Source organism: Branchiostoma belcheri, unplaced genomic scaffold (assembly GCF_001625305.1).
Source record: "Branchiostoma belcheri isolate BF01 breed outbred unplaced genomic scaffold, Haploidv18h27 scaffold114, whole genome shotgun sequence".
Taxonomy (NCBI): domain Eukaryota; kingdom Metazoa; phylum Chordata; class Leptocardii; order Amphioxiformes; family Branchiostomatidae; genus Branchiostoma; species Branchiostoma belcheri.
The window spans coordinates 270,815-290,958 of NW_017802536.1; the positions used below are offsets into that span (position 1 = coordinate 270,815).

Consider the following 20,144-nt stretch of genomic DNA (forward strand, 5'->3'; position numbering starts at 1 on the left):
TACTCATTTATTGTATAGAAGAGTCCGGTCCAAAATATGATTGGACCCCAAAACACATGTTTAGGTCAAGCATAATTGATCCTACCAGATATAAAAAGATTTGACATAAAAGCTTGTTTATTACTGACAGAATAAGGTCGGAGTGTTTTGCCATCCTAGGGAATGTCAAACGAATACGTTTTTTTGTCGTTTTTCTTGACTAACTTCAGTTATATATGACATCAGTATCGTTCTCTCCGTTAGATTTGGGGCGATGTTATGTGCAAGCATGATAAATGTGCTTGTTCTAAAAAGCAATAAAATCTCCGAAAAAAATCTATGAAAATTATTCCATTCGGTTTGCAGTCATAATGTTGTTTTTTAATAGAAAATGGCATAAAAAGTAACTGGCGTACATGTATGAGACCTAAACAGAACTCCTGTCTTACAGCGTCGACCTGTAACGAGGTGTTCAACGTCAGCACCGAGGCTGTCTACGTCATCCCATCCGGGATATTTCGACCGAACGACTCCATCACCTTCACGGTAGATGTGAGTTTCATCGGACGGGTTTCCGGAGTGTACGCACAGGCCATACATCTAGGAGCTGAGGACCCCACTATTTCTGTAAGGTATATCTAGAGGCATTGATTTGCGGAAGCTGTTTTAAACAGGGTTTGTAATTTATTATTTTTTTTATTAATTGAAACGGGTCACCCACCTAAAAAGTTGGATGTAAAGAAATGTCGGGTGCACTTTATGAAATAAAATCTCAATGTGACATTATTAGGGTCCCATAGAGAACAGATATTAATGCAAGTTAGGTCGCATGACCAATCTCTGCTATTGGAAGTAAAAAGTAAAATATAATATTTATAAAATTTCAAATATAATTCCATAAAAACACTCCAACAAAGCTTTGGCCTATTGGCATTTTGTCTGTCTCTGAAAAGTGACTAAATGATGTGCTGTATACTAGTATAAATTTCATATCTTTACATACATAAACGACAATATGTGAGTGCACAGCTCAAATGTTGGTTGCACTAAGGTGCTCATGCACCCAGTATTTCGAGCCCTGTTATATCATGCCATTTGTGCTCTCAACATATGTCGGGATGCATATTCGTGTCCACAGTATTCTGCCGAACATTTTGGGGGAAGGTTCGACTTTTTTTCTTATTTATGTAATACATATGTTTCCAGGACTTCTTAGTAACAATATATACTAGTAAAACAGAAGCAGTACTCGTATTTCTGAAATTCCCAGCACAACATACACATGTAATGACCAGCAGAGCAAGGCTTAAGAATAGACTGTTCATTGGATGGATAAGTATAGTAGAGTTAGTGGAGTTTGATTTCCATAGTTCAGTAAATAAAATGTCTCTTTGACATGGCCATTTTACCCATTATAGAAAAAATGCAGTCGACCAAACTTTCCCGCGTAACTTCAAGTTCGCTGCGGGCTTAAGTAGCGACACTTTTTCACTAGGAGCTGGTTATAACTATTTCCGGTTTCCCGACCGACCCAAGGAAATCTACCGCTGGTAAGGCCACACCGACTTAATTTTATGGATGACATCCGAGCGCGCATTGATTAACGCCTGTTCTAAAAAAAAAGATCACGTCGGCCTGGCTCGACTGGTACTCCATGGTAGTTACTGGTACTCCATGGTAGTTAGCGACAATACCCACCAAAGCTCCACGACTCAAGGTCTCAGTACATACGTACAGTGCCAATTCATAAATTCCGCAAAAAGCGCAAGCCAGCATGTGCCGCCTTGTCGTATACGTCGCTTTGTACTGCTGGAAATTCACAATAACAGATTTGTATTCCTGTGGTTTAGTAGCATTTTTTTGGCCGGAATGTTTTTTTATTCGCCCGCGCGCACTACTTTGAGGGCCTTCAGAGGATGTCATCCATAAAATTAAGTAAGTGTGGCCTAAGGCTATAAACGTTTCCATCTGACACCTGAATTTCAAACCCTCAATTAAAAAAAAAACCTTAACGCATTTGCAAGTTGTCTACGTGGGTGGGTCATTGAGAAACCCCCGTTGCATCGCTAAACCTTATTTAGCCGAAATCTAAAAAAAAAAACACCTAAAAACAACACAACATTGCGGGCCCTAAAAGACGTTTTGTGCATCCTCACTAGATGTAACAGCAACTGCAACAACCGCATCAACCCGTCCAAGCGGCTGGCCCTGCAGGCCGTGTGTGAGAACTGTCTGCAGCATGAACAGCTAGTCTACAACTGGACCTTACAACAAGCACCGCCTGGGTACAGACGGTCGATTGTCAACTGGGAGACAGACACAACTACTGGGAACTCTTTACCAGACCTCGTTGTTCAAACCAATATCTTTACAGTAAGATTTCCATTTATTTCCTTATTATTTTACAACAATTTTAACATTTAATATTCTAGTTCTTTCTTATTTAACCTTCCTTTACGACTATATTTATCAGGCCACACCAAGTAAATTTCATGGATGACGTCCGCGCGCGCATTGAATTTGGGCCTGTTCCTAGAAAAAACCCCAAGAAATTCCACTTCCTGTAACTATGACCAAAGAGTCACGACAGTGTCGCAAATCACCAGATTGATGTGAAACCCGTAACGCGAAGAAAGTGTCTATTGACAGGACCATCCTGTCAATAACAGAAAATTTGCACTATTGACAGGACCATCCTGTCAATAACAGAAAAATTTTCACTGTCCACTGTTCCACCTGATTTATTGCCGTTTTGATGATGAATAAAAGACTTCTTGCTTGTTACACTGTGTCACCTCATTCAATTTGTGTCCTAACATTTGTCGTCTCTTAGTATATTGCTAATCTAGGCATCTTGTTTTTTAGGGCCCTTCTTGTTTTTTTTTTCGCCCTCTCGCATTAGATTTAGGGTCTCCAAAGGACGTCATCCATAAAATTTACTTGGTGTGGCCTCACAATGATATGTTCTGTTTTCCTCAGAAACCAGGAGCCTATGTCTTGAGGGTTGACGTGAGGAGAGCAGGGGGTGTTTCAAGGTTTGCCGAGTACCGGTTTGAACCGAACACCCCGCCCACAGCAGGAGTCTGTACAGTTAGTCCGGAGACCGGTGTCGCGATGGTTGATGAATTTTCCGTCCAATGCACAGGTATAACTCTCCCAGCTTATCTACTGTTTTATGCACATTGTTGGAAGCTGACGAAATTTATTTCTAACAACAGATGATATGTCTATGGTTTCTTTTACGTATTAGTAGAAAAGTTGACATAATCATAAGATAGAATCTTTGGCATACAATGATAGCGACTGTAATCTTACATTTCCTTACATGTATTAAACAGCAAATTTAAGCCAAACGCAGGAGAGTTAATAATTCGGGAGACCCAAACCTCCACGAAATATAAATCTTGTGGAAATGTCATTTTTTGATGCTCTTTTCATTCGCCATGGTGTCTTCAAGTCACCACATACGAGGGGTTGGAAATCGTTTTTGAACAAAACGTTCCATTTGCTATTTGGTACACTTCGTGTACTAAATTGATGGCTTACGGAATCTCCTATATATTGCACAACAGTTGTTCAAAAGACCAGGTAACGTTTAGCATCTTTATAAAACAAGTGCATGCTGGCCAGATGTAGAAATTTTTAATAACTTTCAACCACTGGAACGAACTAAACCCAATCATGTACATTACAACTTGCGGAAACGTGCACAAACATACATATATACATACATACATACATACATACATACATACGCACACACACACACACACACACACACACACACACACACACACACACACAGAGAGAACAGTTTCCATTTATTTAATACTCCCCTTATTACCTTCGCCAAGAATTGGAGAAGGTTATGTTTTCCTGGCCGTGTGTCTGTCTGTGTGTCTGTGTGTCAACAGCATAACTCGAGAAAGCTTAGATGGATTATCTTGATATTTGGTAGGTGGGTAGGTCTTGATGAGAGCTCGAAATGATTAGATTTTGGGCCCCCTGGCGGCTTGTCATGGTACTGCAGCTGAACTTCCGGTTTTGATATCTCATGATCCAGACATGCTAGGGTGACGAAATTTAGATGGCAGGTAGCTCTTGTGCTGGGGAAGAAGTGACGTGAGTTTGGGCCCCCTAGTTGCTTGCTCTAGAACTGCAGGGGGGTTTAAAGGACAAATGTTTAAAGGAGGATAACTCAAGAACCGATGGATGGATCATCATGATTTTTGGTATGTAGGTAGCTTGAGTGATGCTTGACATAATGATATTACAATTATGCAAATATGGATGTAATTTGCATAATTAATGAGGAAATTCTATTAATCAGCTGCATTCCATGATAGGAAGTTCAAGCTTGCGACATATGATATTAACAACGAGAGAAACACAGGCAGATATCGATTATGCAAATGAAGACTTAATTTGCATACTAGTAATTAATGAGAAAATGTTATAATTGCATAGTGGTAACTGCCTGGAATTTTATACTTGGGGTGTTTAAAGTTTAGTGAAGGTGAACATAATTTAACATAACTTATTCAAATAAGGACCTCATTTGCATAATATATGAGGAAATGCTATAATGGCATTCTTTGTTAAAATAAGACTGTTGGTGGAGATTATGATCAACAGATATAATTCATGCAATTGCGGATCCTATTTGCATAATTAGGGGGATTAATACATTGTATATAAGTTATTCATAAAAGCTAACATCATTTGGCGAAGGTATGAGATCGTGGAACTCTAGTTTACCTGAAGTAACCAGGATTACTTCGATACAATTATTTCCCGATCAGGATTTGCAGACAGCGACCTTCCCATGACGTTCGCGTTCTTCTACAGCACAGGAGGACAGAGACTTGTCGCCATCAACTCTACCGCGCAGGATGATGATCTGTCCTTGTTCTACAGTGGATTGGTGCGTATAAGGTCTTACATTGTTACTCACGTCTCTGTGTATGACAAGTGCTTAAAAGCACTTGTCATACACACGATCTTCCGTGATCTAGCCCTGACCACCAAGGTCGGCTGAAGCTCTGGATCAGTATGGACAACGTTAGGCCACGGCTAACTTTCTAAACGAATTGAAACGAGTTAAATTTGACCCACGAACACGGGTGACCTAGTCCCAAACACCGGCCAACCATCAGCCAAACATGGCAGAACCTCCCGTCCACATCCGAGCAGCTGGCATCCTCGCTGAATTCCAGCCAACCACAGCCAACCTACTCCTAACAATGGTTCAGTTTTCTTGAGGCCATATTCGGCTAGGCTAAGTGTGACATACCGGTGCAATAGCTTAATTGGTAGAGTGATCGCTTTGTAACCGGGAGGTCAAACCTCGGCCGGGTCATACCACAGACTTTTAAAATGGTACACACTTTTTTCTCTGCTTAGCACTCAGCACATATGAGAAAGGGTGTGGGAAGGTCAAACACACAACACTACTAGCGGACTAGCCCCCTGCTGTAGTGCATCGAAATAAATAAATAAAAAAAATAAAAAAACTGTATGTTGTCCAAGGGCTACAGAAATGGATATGGGCACCACCCTACGCTCTGCATAAGGGCACAGGAGACCTTCCTTTCTTTTCTTCTAAGTGTGACAGGCTTAGCATACAGACAATCTGTAGTACCTTCTTTTGAGTGAACGAATGTGTAACAAAATACTGATTACTCGATCTAGCCATCTCCATTGTACAAAAATACGATTTAAACAGAACAGCAAAATGTCTGAATAACTGTTTGACGTCATCAGGTGCCGTCTACCCTACCAAGACTTTTCCCGGTTGGTCTGCCGTCACGTGACTACAACGTCACCATCGTGGTGAGGGCATCAGATGTACTTGGAGCTCAAACTAGTGTCAGCCTTGTGGTCAAGGTATGAAATCATCAGCGATCCTATTTCAACCTTTCTAACGATTTTTTTTTAATGATGCATATTTTTTTTCGTTTGATACTCTCTGGATAAAATGAATGGATTAAAAAAGTTTATTTTCATACATTGTGCTGAATAGTTCTTAGACGACTGTAGGTTAGTCGACTGTATTCCAATAGAATGCTGTAAGGAATGAAAGTGTACATATATACCATTACAATACAGCAGCAATTCTACAGCAATGCCAAGGCCAAGAGATGCCATTACAAGCTAAATACAATGATACAAGTCTGGTATATCTTAGTATAACCATAATATACTAATACGTACATGTTAAACGTCTTCTCGCTTTTTAACAGCTGCACAATGTACATGTAAGAACAGATGGAAAACGGCTTATAGGGTTGCATGGGGAATATGAATTTTGCTTTGCTATCTAAATATCTAAAACATTAATACCTCACTATGACTTCTTATTTCTATGGATGTATTGTGTATGATTGATGATTGTTACTCTCAGAATGTCTGTTTTCCAGGTATTTCCCCTTCCTGCAGAAGAGAAATCCAGTGTCGCCACCCAGCTAACTGTTGGCGCGAACAGTACCCTGGGTAAACTGGTGCAGGGCGGGAACTTTCAGGCGGCAGTACAGATCTCCAACAGTGTCAACTCCGTTCTGAACGCTGATGCAGAAAACGCTACGAACCGGCTGCAGTACAAACAAAACGCCACACAGGTTTATCTCTGCGCTTATTAATCCATTTATATATTTCCTAAACCTCTAATGAGCATTACATATATGCATAATGGAGTTAAGCCACACTGAATTAATTTTGTGGATGACATCCTCTGAAGACCCTTAAACTAGTACGCGCTCGCGAATACCGTGAAAATCCCTGCAAAATGCTGCTACACCACATACACAGGAATACAAAGCTGGTATAGTGAATTTGAAGTTGTAGTACATAGCAACTTTTACGACAGGCCAGTACATGCTGGCCGTTTTCGACATTTATGAGTCGGTACTCTACTGTATTTTTGAGTTCCATGGAGCCTGGGTGCCTTCGTAGTTACTGTCGGCTCCCATGGACATTGGAGTAAGCACCCCGGCCAGAGCATCGTAGAACAGGCAAAAACTAATGTGCGCGCAGATGTCATCCCCAAATGAGTGTGCCCTTATGCTTTACTTTGAATGTAGTGGATGGCTTCTTGTCGTTATCTACCAGCTGTAGAATGCTACTACATCTAGCGTTACATATACTTATCTATTACTTGATAATACATACTTGGCCCCATGCAGGACATAGGTCTCAAGCGACCGTTCTACATCCATTTTGATTTTGGGCTTCCCTCTACATCCTTCTAGTGCATCCATGCCATTCCTTCTATATTATCCTGGCATTGCTTACCTTACAGAAACTCCTGCGATCTTCTACCCTCACAGGTTCGTTCTTCCATCATCTCGTCTCTGTCAGAGTTCAAGGTACAGAGCGTGTCTTCGGTCAACATCCTCGCCAATGCACTAAGCCAGGCCACGGTGGTACAGGAGGAGGTGTCGACTGATTCGCAGGTTAGAATATGATACACAATAAAGTCAAACTTGTCTACTACGGCCACCCAGGGGACTAAGGAACAAAAGCCTTCTGACGTACAAGTTGTATTATTATACAAAAAGCACGGTAAGCACAGGAAACTTTCTACTCGTATACAGAAGACTACTCATTGATCAAAAGTGACAGAGACTGTGCCAATTTACATTGTGAGTGTAATGCTGTCGATATCAGTGACAAATTGGCCGATTGTGTCAAGATTTCTCACGCCACACGCTTGATGATACGGTCGCCATTGGCAGAAAGTGGACCATGTGCGGACCTGGCTAGTAGTAGTCGCGAGTGGTCGGATCAATTCTTACTTTTATAAAGCAGTAGATACGATCAGATGGTCGTCTTATAGAGGTGGTCAATTGGGCAAGTTTAATTGTACGTTATCTTATTCATCGTTGGCATTCAAAGGGAATGTACTGGGGTGTAGTAGTGTATACGAGATAACGTACTCAACGACAATGTTTACAATAAGTGTCTAAAATTTAGACGAAAGTGTTTTATACCCATCTTCATTTTAGAAAACATTGGCTCTGACATGGTTGTTGAATAGGTGACCGCCGCTGCAAGCTTGGTGAATCTCGTAGAAGTCATACAGAATCAACCTGAAGACGAGCTGGGGATTGAAGAAGCAGAGGAATCGTCCGTCTTTCTAACCTCGGGTAATAAAGGCAGTCTGAGTTCTTTTATTCACTGGTTATATTCAAGCTGCCAGTGCCATTGTTTGATGGTGCACTTGCCACTGAGTATAGAATTTCACTTCAGTTATCACATCGTGAATATCAAGCCAAAACATTGCCTATATGATGTCTAAAAAGGCTATGGCAAACGTGAATGACTTACATGTATGATGTTGATTTGTTCCCTTCAGCCCTCGTGAATGTCCTGAGAGCATCTTCCTACTCATCTGAAGAGGCCAAGAGCAGTCTGACAGGCAGTTCCAGGACGGACAGGCTTCAACAGGTAAAGACTGGTTTTGATAACTTCTATTTCTCAGAGAATGCAATGTTACCGTAATGAAAAAAATGGAGGTATTTGTTTGTATGTCTGTTTGAAGGTCCGTTCGTATGTATAGTCCTTAGATTGAAATGCATGGATATGATTGGGCTCAGTCTGTCTCAGAGTGAGAAATCTTTTTTTGAAATTTAGATAGAAATGAGGATACGTGTTATTTCGTAGTTAATTTTAAATTATATAGAAATGATAGGGATTCCCTCTATACTTGTATAAAATATGCTTTTCCCAGCTTTAGACATTTAGATGGAACTTTAAAAAACAGGTATCATTAGCTGCATATGTTTGTACATCTACAGCCGCTTCAAGAAGCCAGAAGAAGTTGAACCTGTAAATAGTAGATTGCATTTAATTTAGTATGTATAGTTTAGGTAAGATTTTACAGCTTTTTCCGGTTTATTCATGAACGGTTTTTTTATTCTAGAATCTCCGAATTCTTGTTTAAGAGAAGTCAGGTAGACCACTGAGGAGACTAACTTGCTTAAAGCAGGCTTTCACAGTGGTTTATATTTCATCCAAAAATGACTAATCATATTTGATGGTGACAACGTATTGGTCAATTAATAAGTTGCCACAAACATGCCGTTGTTCTAAGGATCGTAAGGATACGAGTATATACTACTTTCCATACTCTAATTATCCACTCGCATATCATTGTAGACACAAGTCACAACAACCAAGGTATTTGAAGCCTTGAACACGATGAATGACGTTGTTCTGAGCCGCAAGAGGCCGAACGAGAAGCCAACTCTCCTCCAACAGGACAACTTTGAGTTGTCCCTCCGGAAACAGACGTGCGACCAGATGGGTTCACAAATCGTCGCCACTACAGAAGCAAACGGCGGCTGGTTTCGGACGCCGAACGCGTCAATCCTATTCGGGGACAATACGTGTAGTAAGCCGATTGGCTCTGAGGTATGAAAGGCTCATAAACTCCGTATAGTACATATTTAAGAAATGAATCGGCCATTAAGTCGTCGCAAAACCTTTATAGTACATCTATTGAATCAAGGATTTCCTATTCTAAACAGATTTTCATGTCTTTTGGTTGGAGAGATTTGATTATCTGCTGCTCGTTACAGTCATTTTTAGTCTAGATTTGTCCAAACTTTTGAGTCATTTTTTTGTAATTCACAGACTTACCAAACGACCATAAACCCATATGAGTACGCTGGCGGCTCTGAGAGGATCCAGTCGTCTGTTGGCGCTCTGAAATACAAGAACGACGTTGGCGAGCTGACGGTGTCCAACCTGGAAATACCCGTGGAGGTGGTTGTAAAGAGAAAGGATACAGTACAAGTACAGACGGAACGGGGAAGGACCGGGCGGACAGGAACTAGCGTCATGTCTGTAAGCATCAATTACACTTTTTGAACTGTATTTGGCAACGAATATTATAGATTTTGGTAGTCCACGCAATCGAAGATAACTGTCAGTGTCACCGTGTGGAATGGCGTGTTACCACCTGTGGCTTCTGACTCCAAAACAATTGGTAAAAAAGTTCAAGAACAATCATTATGATATATTATAGATCATTACATTACCAGGAAAATTTTCATGTTTTGTAGTTTTATGATCAAACTGCTTTTTCATTCTAATCATAGTTGACATTGCAACATATATTGACAGATTCCCGTTGAGCATATGAAACATTAACTAAAAAGAATACGTTACATCGCTAACTGCGGTTAAATTGACTTTTATTTGTGTCAACAGATACACAGCTTTAATGTCACGGAGGAGGAAAATTCCATCCACGTTATTGTCACGCCTGATTTGAACTGGGTCCCGATCCAACTGTATCTTTGGCGCCACGATGAACCAATCAAAGGGCAGCATGGTTGGAACGTCACTCTGCCCCTGTCGTCTGACCAGCTGTACTCGGTCCGGTGGTTGGACGGTGAAGATATCACTGCCGACCCTTACAGTTGGTTCTGGACACCGGAGGAGCTGGCAACAGGAGAAGGACAAACATATTTCTTGGGTAATGACCTTTTAAAAAAAATGGGACATTTTGGTATTGATAAACTGTGTTATGCAGCAATTGTAGAAGGTAAATGTATGGCGCGGCAACTTCTTCCTTAAGGCTAATCTATAAAGGATAATCTATTCCCCACATTCGATGACAAGGTTGATAAACAAGCCAATGTCTTATTGTTCCTCATAAGAGCCCCGCTGACCACATGTTGAATAATGGAAGGTTGTAATTGTACAGTAAACGATCTTACTTTTCGAAAGGACCCTGGTACTGTATTTCTTATCAAATATATGTCTATGTCAGAGTTTATTTTATCATATAACTGCTCATGCGAAATGACTTTTTGTAGTATGGTGCTTCTGAGGGAGACATTGTATATTGTGTATTGCGATTTTAATGATCTTAGATATTTTAAGCGAATCAATATAGCTTGCCAATTTGTACACGAATCTAAACTACTACTACTACTATATATCTATATAACCGATTAAGAAAGTGTGCAGTATGTGATGAGAATGAACTTTAACAATCATTGGAGGAATTTCCAAAGTTTAAAGTATACATTCTTTAGCATATTTTTATTTTCCTAAATGTATGCAAAGCAGGGATTGTGACTTATTATTGATAGAACTACTTATTCTCATTCGTGAAGATACATCATTTTCCTAATAGATACAATTTTTTGCAAAATGTATTTAACAATGTTAACCAGAATGTCAAGAATTTATGCAGAGTCTATTTAACGTTAACTCGCACAGTCTTTAACATTACACGTACATTTGTAATTGGGTGTTGTGGTTGTTAACACGTTCCTACATCTCTCTACATCATTTCCCCAGGCGTGGAACACATTCCGTTTAACCAAAGCGGTTTTGACCTGTACGACCTACGGGATTTGGAGAACGGGACATCAGAGGTGGAGTTTAGCTACAACGACGAGAACTTCACCCTTCCCTACACAGTAACAATCCTGTCCACCAGATGTCTGTTCTTTGATGATCAAAGCCACAGGTGGAAGTCAGACGGATGTAGGGTATGGAAAATTTTTCCGTTCCTTGAAGAGATGGTCTTTATATTAGTCAGACGGTTTAGATTTTGCAATTGCATAATTGTTTTAGTCGGTTTCACACGGAATGTAGGTTGAAGTTAGCAAATTTTTAATGTCCCTTTATACCAGTTTGCAGGTTAGAAAACCTCAGTGTCTGTATGCAAGCGACAGAGACAACGGCTTGTTGAAATGATAAAGTCTACCATACGTAGCAAAAGTATAGCCATCACCCCAAAACTTAAAGTCGAAATAAACTTGCTTCTAATGTTTTATCTGTACAGAGTGGTCCACTGACGAGCGACCGCATCACGCACTGTTTCTGTGACCACTTGACAGCCTTTGGGTCGGATTTTCAGTTCTTTGTGGCTCCCAACTCTCTTAACATCCTCAAAGCGTTGCAAGGATTCAACAACATCAGTGAAAACCCTGCAGTCGTGGTAACCATTGCCGTCATCGTTGGGATCTATTTACTGATGGTTCTATGGGCTAGAAGGGAGGACAGGAAGGATGTAGAAAAGGTAAATGATAAAATACTTCTTTTTCTCTTCTTCCAACAATGCGCATCTGCCGAGAGATCGGCACTTACTATTATATATATATATATAGCTTGTTGGGGAAAGGTATGTAAAATGCAGTAAAATGTAGTTAAAGTCGAACTCATCGGTTCCGGGCCCCATCACGCCACATGACGCCACGAGATCCAAGATATATAAAAAATTTTTACCAAATTGGTATCAGTTAAACGAGACCTCTATTCATGGTGCCATTGTCAATTTTGAAGTATCTGTTGCCTGTATATATTGTGTATATATTGCTTACTGTTGTCCTGAATGTCCTTGGAGTTTAAGAGTAGTTTTTCCTAATTGTTCTTTAATTGAAGGTATATTTCTGGTCACTTTATCCATTGGGAATTTTATATTGGTAGTTAACCATTTTTCCATGGTTAAGCAAAAATCGTCTTTGTGAGGATTAGGGACGTTGACACTTAGAGATGGCAGAAGATCTGTCGTGTCTTTCGTAGGTTGGAGCGACCGTTTTGGGCAGTTCTCCGGGCGACGGCTGCAGTGTGTACCAGGTTGTTGTGTTCACCGGTGCCAGGGCAAATGCAGGAACAACCGCTAAGGTACATTAAACATCACCCACACATTACCATCCGTCCCCGAATACCAACAGAACAAGGTTGGTTCAAGTTTGGGACCAGTCTGATCAGATATACGCCACACCTTCCTTTCCATACGATAAATTGAATCGAGTAAAATTTTTTTTTTACTGCCAACAACGCCGCGACCTACTCCCGGACACCAGCCAATCCCCAACCAACCATGGTTGGGCCACCCGTTCACCCAGAAATGTTCTTTAAAACATTTTGACACATTCAGCTGCCGTGGCTTTGAGAGCAGGCAGGGGCTTTAAGAGCTCTGTATAATAGTAAAGGGGTTTGCCATATTTCTTCATAATCAGGCGCTTGACAATTCATTTCGACGAGCATTGCCTTAAGATTCTGGTTTATGATAAAGTTGTGAATGTCAAATTCGTCATAGCTAGCAGCTTCTGCTGCTCAAATATTTATTCATCTCAGCCTCGCTTGCAGCCTCGTCTTGCAGAAACAATTGCTTAATATGTTATCATGAAAGTTCATTTGTGTTGGTAGTAATCATAGTAAACCGTTAAACTTCATTCCAACACACAGTTTACAGAGAGATCAAATTTTCAGCGACCATTTGCTTACGTCACGTATCCGTCAAGTCTCGTGTGAATAAGGTCACGTGTTTGTAAACCGTAACTCTCGCGAGATCACGCTGTAAAGTGATTGGTCATTAATTATCCTGATGAAGGCGACAATGGTCGCTGAAAAATTGACCTCTGTAAACTGTGTTTTGGAATAATGTTTAACGTTTTACTATAACTGCTTATGTTGTTTGATTGTATTCGATTGTGTAGTCCCTTCTAAACAAACTAACACCGCCCTTTTCAGGTGTCAGCTATGTTCTATGGCAGTAACGGCGAGTCCGGCCCGCATGACCTGGACGACCCCGGAAGGGTGACGTTTTGCACGGGAGGAGTAGACTTCTTTCTCGTGACATGTGCAGACGGCATGGGTCCCCTAGACTACATCCATATCTGGCACGACAACTCTGGTGACGACCCGTCCTGGTGGGAACTGCCTTCTTTATTATTATTAATTAATTGCAATGAAGTATTGAAATATGATCGTAGCGATCTACACGCTGCTGACTAAGCCATTAGCAGTTCTGAATCTTTTAAGGCCAATCCAAATCAAGAGATTTAGTAGCCTGGTTACGAAAAGCTGTCGACTATCTCCGGCGAAAAAGGTTCTTACCCATGATAACTCTTTGAAATTGGATGAAAATTGCCCAAGATAGTCTAAAGATTCTCAACAAAACCACTTCGAATATTTTCCCAAAAATCGAGCCTGCAGCTGCATAAGTTCTAATAATAAACACAGATCACGTTAGAAACGAAGCCAAGGGGTAGAGGTGTTATAACCAACCTGTCAATCAAGTTATCACTGAGACGCCCACTGCAGAAATCTCTCTTCAGCCAATCATGAGCCTGCCTTAATTTAGGGTCTCCCAAGAGGGAGAGGTGTTCTAACCAACCTCTTAAATCAGATTATCTTGATACCTCTTCTAGTTACTGTATCCATGGAAACAATAGCTATCCAATGGCAGTGTCCACCTTTCTACCCAGGAGGATTACACAGGAGACAGGGAGACTGACCAACATGGGTTTTAATTAAACCCCGAAAAAATGGCATTGCTTGCACCAGCTACCACACCATGTGAACATAAAACCACCTGTCCCCGGTGGCTGGCTGTTTGAAACCAACAAAATCACTTACACATTTATCGAGCGTGGGGGAAAAGAAGAAAACACCTGTATTCATAACACATCAACAGTTTTCACGTTTTGTTACTTCTGCGCGTTTGTTTTCTCTTATTATATTTGATTTATCTTATGTACTTATGTACTTATTTTGAGATCTTGGTTCATTATGTAAATTCACTTTGTTCACCATTATTGTATAAAGCCAACCTTTATTTGTGTTCATATTCTGTTTGAATTCTGTTATCTATACCTTTGATTCTCTTTTGTTATATGTATAATTTATTGAAACGGTGTCGCATAAGCCCACACGGGCTGGGCGCTGGAAAGCGCACGACACGAAAATAAAGTTTCATTCATTCATTCATTCATTCATTCACTGAATTTTAAAAGTAATATTTCTGTCTCGCCGTACATTTCCAAATGTATATCCATTAGATATATTTTACTTCGGAAGAATGGCTGGGTTCTAAGTTAGTTAAAGCATGGCAGACGACTCGTTAATCCGTATATAGAACTTCTCCGTCCCTCCTCGGAGTTTGGTGCCGTCCTCGGGCTAACGCCCTAGGGCCATCAAACACCTCCGGTGGGCGGAGTAGTTCTATATCGGATAAACAAGCCGTCCATATGCTTTAACTATAACATATATTTACTCCTTTTCAGGTTCCTGAGCAAAATTATTGTCACGGAGGTCAAAACAGACAACAAGTACTACTTTCTATGCAACAAGTAGGTATTCTATTTAACATTTAATTCTTTCCAATTGAATTGAATTGCGCGGCTGCAATAAAATGAGGAATTACTTACGTAGCTGAATAAGGAATTAAGATTGAATTGATGAAGGTTACATTTGATTGCTCCAGGTGGTTTGCTGTTGAAGAAGGGGATGGGAAGGTTGAGCGCATATTTCCAGTCGCATCAGACACGGAGATGAAACGTTTTAAGACCATCTTCTCGTCCAAGACCGGGACAGGATTCCGTGATGATCATCTGTGGTTCTCTGTGCTCGGCAGACCTGCATACAGGTTAACAGTTCTAGATTTATGTCAAGCTTCAGATTTCATTACAGAACATGACATTCTAAAACGCGTTTTGGAACTGATTTTTGGAACATTTGGGGATATGTCAGATCAGGCATGCAACTTTGTTGCATTCCAAATCATGGCACAGCTGGACCAGGATTTGTAATTTTTCATAAAGTTACCGGCCACGCTGTCATAAAGAGCCCTCTGTACAGCGGGTCATCAGGAACTTCATCTTGTGCCAGTCAAGAAAGCCTTGTCTGTCTCTGTGCATTTCTTTTGAATAATTGTTTAGGTTAGAACCAACTTACTCGATTACTTATTCGTTTTGGAATGTGCATTCCACTTTGTGTTATTCCAAAAATATTTTTGGAATGAGCCATGTTTTGGAATGCGACAGCATGCGTATTTATTTCATCTGCCTCAACGGTCATTTCCTTGTTACCTTTAAAAAACCCATCTTGAAGCCATGTAAGTGCCGGATGTTTTGTTATTTTACAGCATGTTCAGCCGCGTGCAGCGTGTCTCCTGTTGTCTATCGCTGCTGCTATGCACCATGCTGGCCAACATCATGTTCTTTGGTACTGGGGACACTTTCCAGAAGCCTCCTGCTGTGAACATCTTCGGCTTTGACGTTCAGCTACCAATCTCCTGGGGCGAGGTAAAGCGATTAGTCCAACCTCATAGAGGTTACTTAGTAGTGACTTGTATCTTTTTATGAAGATCTTTTATCACATTTGTGGAAGGATTGACATAACAGGTGACTATCACCTCTTCAGGATGTCAAACCTGAGACCATGCTGTAAGGTTTGAGGAACGCCTCACGTAGTGTGTTTTGGGACTATTTCAAATGCTTTCAAATGGCCTGATTACTCTGATAAGTATAAGTATTAGATAACTAGAGAGCCCGACATTTGCTTGGGAGCAAATACAGCATATTTCAGTCCATCTCCCTCCCACGCAAAAGTGGACTATTCCAAACTTACCCCAGTGTAAAACTGGCAAAGATTCTCAAATAAATGAATTATATAGTAGCTATGTAATTGAGAACAAAGATGCAAGAACAAGCACATTGAATCTCGAAAGCTTTACTAATCTTATTACAGGTATGCAAATACTAACAATGATGAGATTTGATACATTTTGAAGGTCTTAGGCACATAAAATTGAATGTGTGGGTCATTACACACGACTTACGTGCAATGTGACCTCAGGTAACCCGCAATGGAACACATGTTCCATGGATGGAACAGGCCATTCTTTAGATAGTAAACAGTGTCACATGAAGCCGACCTCTAGTTTTTAAATTGTTAATATTCATTTATGCGTTCCTTTAAATGTTTGATGTTTGATGTATTTTTGTCTTTTTAAACGTTTGCACTGTATCTTATGCACTATTTCCTATGTATATAATTATGTAACGATGTGCCTGTTTTCCATGTATTTGAGCCTTGGAAGACTAGCCCTGCAGGGCTAAAAGGTTTCGAAATAAATGAAATAAATGAGATAGAACATGGAACGGGTACAGCACTTTTGGCCCTTTTTTGGCCTGAAATAGCCATTAAAGTCCCCCAAATGAGTCATTTGGAAGTGGTGTATGCCAAATATGTGACTGCTATTCTGTAGACACATGTTCAAGGTACCCTTATACCAAATTTCAGATCATTTGGTTGTAAAACCAGGGCTCAGGATCCAAAAATCCATTTTTTGGCGAAAAATGCCCCAAAAAACCTTCATAAAAATTTTTCAAAGGCATGTATCAAAAAAATTAAAAAAAATGCCTGGGGGTATTGGCTCACTCTACCTCCATGCCAAATTTCAAGTCATTTGGCTGAATGATGGCGGAGTTGAATCCCTTTGACTGTTTGGCAGGAGAAGGAGAAGAAGAAGGAGAAGAAAGATCAGAGAACACAATATATTTCATCCATACCATGGTATGGACTGAAATATTATGATGACGAAAATTGCAGTAAATGTCAAAATCAGGCAGATTTTCTCGCCTCATCCATATTGCTTTTTCCGTCCTGAAATTGCATTTGGATACCTTCAAACTCTCTTTACTTTGTATCATAAAATCGCGTTCGTCTCATTTTAATTGAACAGATCATGATAGCCGTCGAGAGCGCACTGTTGGTGTTTCCTGTCAACCTGGCAATCGTGCAGATTTTCCGCCACTGTGGTGCCAGACCAGCCCAGCTGAAGGAAACTGAGCAGGATCGTCGGACGGCAAAGAGCAAAGAACCCGGTATTGTAAATTACTAGAGATGTTTTAAACAGTGATAACGACAGGATGTTCTTTTTACACAACAGGTATAATGTCTCTATCCTGCTTACATTTCTTTTTATGGGTTCACCACACCGTGTGGTGAAACCATATTGCTTTTTCTGGTGTTTCTTCTTCTTCTCCTCCTTCTTCTTCTCCTGCCATTTTTTAAATGGATTCAGCTTCTTCATTTTAGGGCCTAAGGTCCTGAAATTTGGTATGGAGGTACAGTGGGCAAATACCCCTAGGCGTTTTTTAAAATTTTTGTGATACAGGCTTTTAAAATGGTTTTATTTGAGTTTTTTTGGCTGTGTTATAGCAAATGTATTACTGTGTTAGTGTGCCATGTTTACCACGTTTGGGTATGAGTCATCACAATGGAATGCAGGGCATCAACCAATAGGCATGCAGCTTTCCTCTATTCTTCTTGCTGATTGGCTGTTGGGATTTAACTTGATTAACACCTGCACAGAGCATTTCCACCTGCACAGAGCATTTCTTGCTGATTGGCTGTTGGGATTTAACTTGATTAACACCTGCACAGAGCATTTCCATACTGACAGTATGTCTGTATTCAAGTGTTTTGGTAGGTATTTCAAGCTTTCCTGCTCCAGCATTGGAATGCGGGGCATGAACGTTGTTTTTATTTTGAAAATCAACAGTTTGCATTATGCAATTAAAAATCCTAACCAATAAAGTAGGGAATAGCTATCCAACTGTTGTTTTAGTCGTATGTTACTTCATATTATAGTTATATCAATGTAAATCATTGTTTTCCCTTGTGTTTCTCATTCTTTCCCTGCCATGTCGTAAAATGTGGTGAACCCATCGCTGTATTTGCTCCAAAGCAAATATTGGCCTTTCTAGTTTATTTATTCACATATATTTATTGAGTATTGGGCAAAAAGCAAAAGTTCCTGATATAACACCTTCTTCTCAAAAACATACAACGAGTATAAGAAATCATTACGAGGTGGATAAAACCAAGATAAATACAAACAAGGCAAGTTGGTGATCTATCAATTACGAGAATCGTAGCCCGTACAGTAAATGATCATGAAGTTTTCAACTACATCAAAAACATTACGGTTCGCTTACATTTCGATGTCTATCAATTGGACAAATTCCTGGGAGATTCTGAGTAAAGTACCGCTTTTCGCCATTAAATTTAGCCAATGTAGGGGGCACTTTTTTTAGCGAGGACACGGTTCATTACTGAGGTTCTCGCAGCAAAACCGCCACCTGTACTGTATATTAGCTAAATATAGCGATGAGAAGCTGTACCTCAGTTAGAAGCTCTGGAGAAAATGCCTGACAAACATTGAAACGTAAACAGGTGAGAGTCTTTACCGGTTGTGTAAAAAGATAACCCCAATATCCAATGTTTTACCGCGGATGAAACTATTTTTTTCGGAAATACTAACGACATTATTATATAGATGGACCAATCAGGAGTTCGCATTTCATATATTGATAAATAGGCCGTAAGCCAACCCACAGCCATTGTTAAGGACTTTAATGACCAGTCAATACTGTCCTGAACATAAGGCTCCATCTAAGTAGAAAGCAGCATCGTACAGACTTTGTTGAGAGTTTTTTTTCAGTTAGTCAACAGAGATACTCAATTTAGATAATTCCCTTTATGCCTTTAATAATAACAACCACAAAGTACATATTCTTGCATTGCAGGCACCTCAGAAGGCCAGAGTAGCAGTATGAACTCGTCCACTGTCAGCTTGATGAAGGAGTTCACCGAGGACGATCGAGATCTTATACGAGAGATATTAACATCTCATAGGGCTCCAACTCAACTAAAGAGTCGGCCATCCATGAAGGAAAACCCACCGGGCTTGAAGGGACTCCGTTCAGGTGATGGTAAAGTTCTGATTGACGCTGAGGCAAATCAAATCTTTATTCATTAAGGATCTCAGGGAAAGCACACCCGAAACAATGACTTGTTGCACTCCATGTAACATGTAGCTCACTGTAAAACCTGTACAAAACCATTTACACTTTTGAAATCTATACAGCAATAGTCAAAGAGAATCAATGAGGTAAAATTGGTTACAGTGTGTAAAGAAAGGAGGGAAAATACACTTGTACGCTAACGCTTGCAGGAAAAGAAACAGTGCTTAATATAAAGCACTTGTCACGCATAGCCGTACATGGCATGCCGAACACTGCCGAACTCCACTCCACTCAAATCAAATTTTTATTAAACATCAACATGGCAGACGTGCCCAAGTGCTTTGGGTACATCTGAATTACATTGACACAACTCCTACAAACATATTTAGGTCTGAGGTATTGTTTGGCTGTGCCAGCCGAATGTTTAAAACATGAAGAGGCGAGGTTCGGACATGGATGGCTGGTGTTAGAGAATAGATCAGCAGTGTTAAGGGCGTGTTTGGGAGTCAAATTTTACTCGATTTGCACAAAAAGGTAGGTGAGGCCAAACTCTGGGAAGGCTGCTCCCAACTTCACTCAACCTTGTTTAATTGTTGGGGGGGG

At 40.4% G+C, this 20,144-nt stretch overlaps 1 protein-coding gene across 1 annotated transcript in view; it reads left to right on the forward strand.

Annotated features, from left to right (window-relative positions):
* Positions 1-20,144, forward strand: part of LOC109462231 (polycystic kidney disease protein 1-like 2) — a 44,970-nt gene that overhangs the window by 17,479 nt on the left and 7,347 nt on the right. The window contains exons 22-42 of the mRNA XM_019758767.1: positions 431-611; positions 2,139-2,352; positions 2,959-3,124; positions 4,782-4,903; positions 5,743-5,865; positions 6,399-6,596; positions 7,305-7,430; positions 8,015-8,123; positions 8,333-8,424; positions 9,136-9,390; positions 9,613-9,825; positions 10,192-10,459; positions 11,293-11,486; positions 11,783-12,019; positions 12,523-12,624; positions 13,477-13,655; positions 15,012-15,077; positions 15,212-15,373; positions 15,872-16,031; positions 17,474-17,615; positions 19,323-19,508. Of these exons, the coding sequence (XP_019614326.1) occupies positions 431-611; positions 2,139-2,352; positions 2,959-3,124; positions 4,782-4,903; positions 5,743-5,865; positions 6,399-6,596; positions 7,305-7,430; positions 8,015-8,123; positions 8,333-8,424; positions 9,136-9,390; positions 9,613-9,825; positions 10,192-10,459; positions 11,293-11,486; positions 11,783-12,019; positions 12,523-12,624; positions 13,477-13,655; positions 15,012-15,077; positions 15,212-15,373; positions 15,872-16,031; positions 17,474-17,615; positions 19,323-19,508 (3,495 nt within the window). The remainder of the gene's footprint in view (positions 1-430; positions 612-2,138; positions 2,353-2,958; positions 3,125-4,781; positions 4,904-5,742; positions 5,866-6,398; positions 6,597-7,304; positions 7,431-8,014; positions 8,124-8,332; positions 8,425-9,135; positions 9,391-9,612; positions 9,826-10,191; positions 10,460-11,292; positions 11,487-11,782; positions 12,020-12,522; positions 12,625-13,476; positions 13,656-15,011; positions 15,078-15,211; positions 15,374-15,871; positions 16,032-17,473; positions 17,616-19,322; positions 19,509-20,144) is intronic.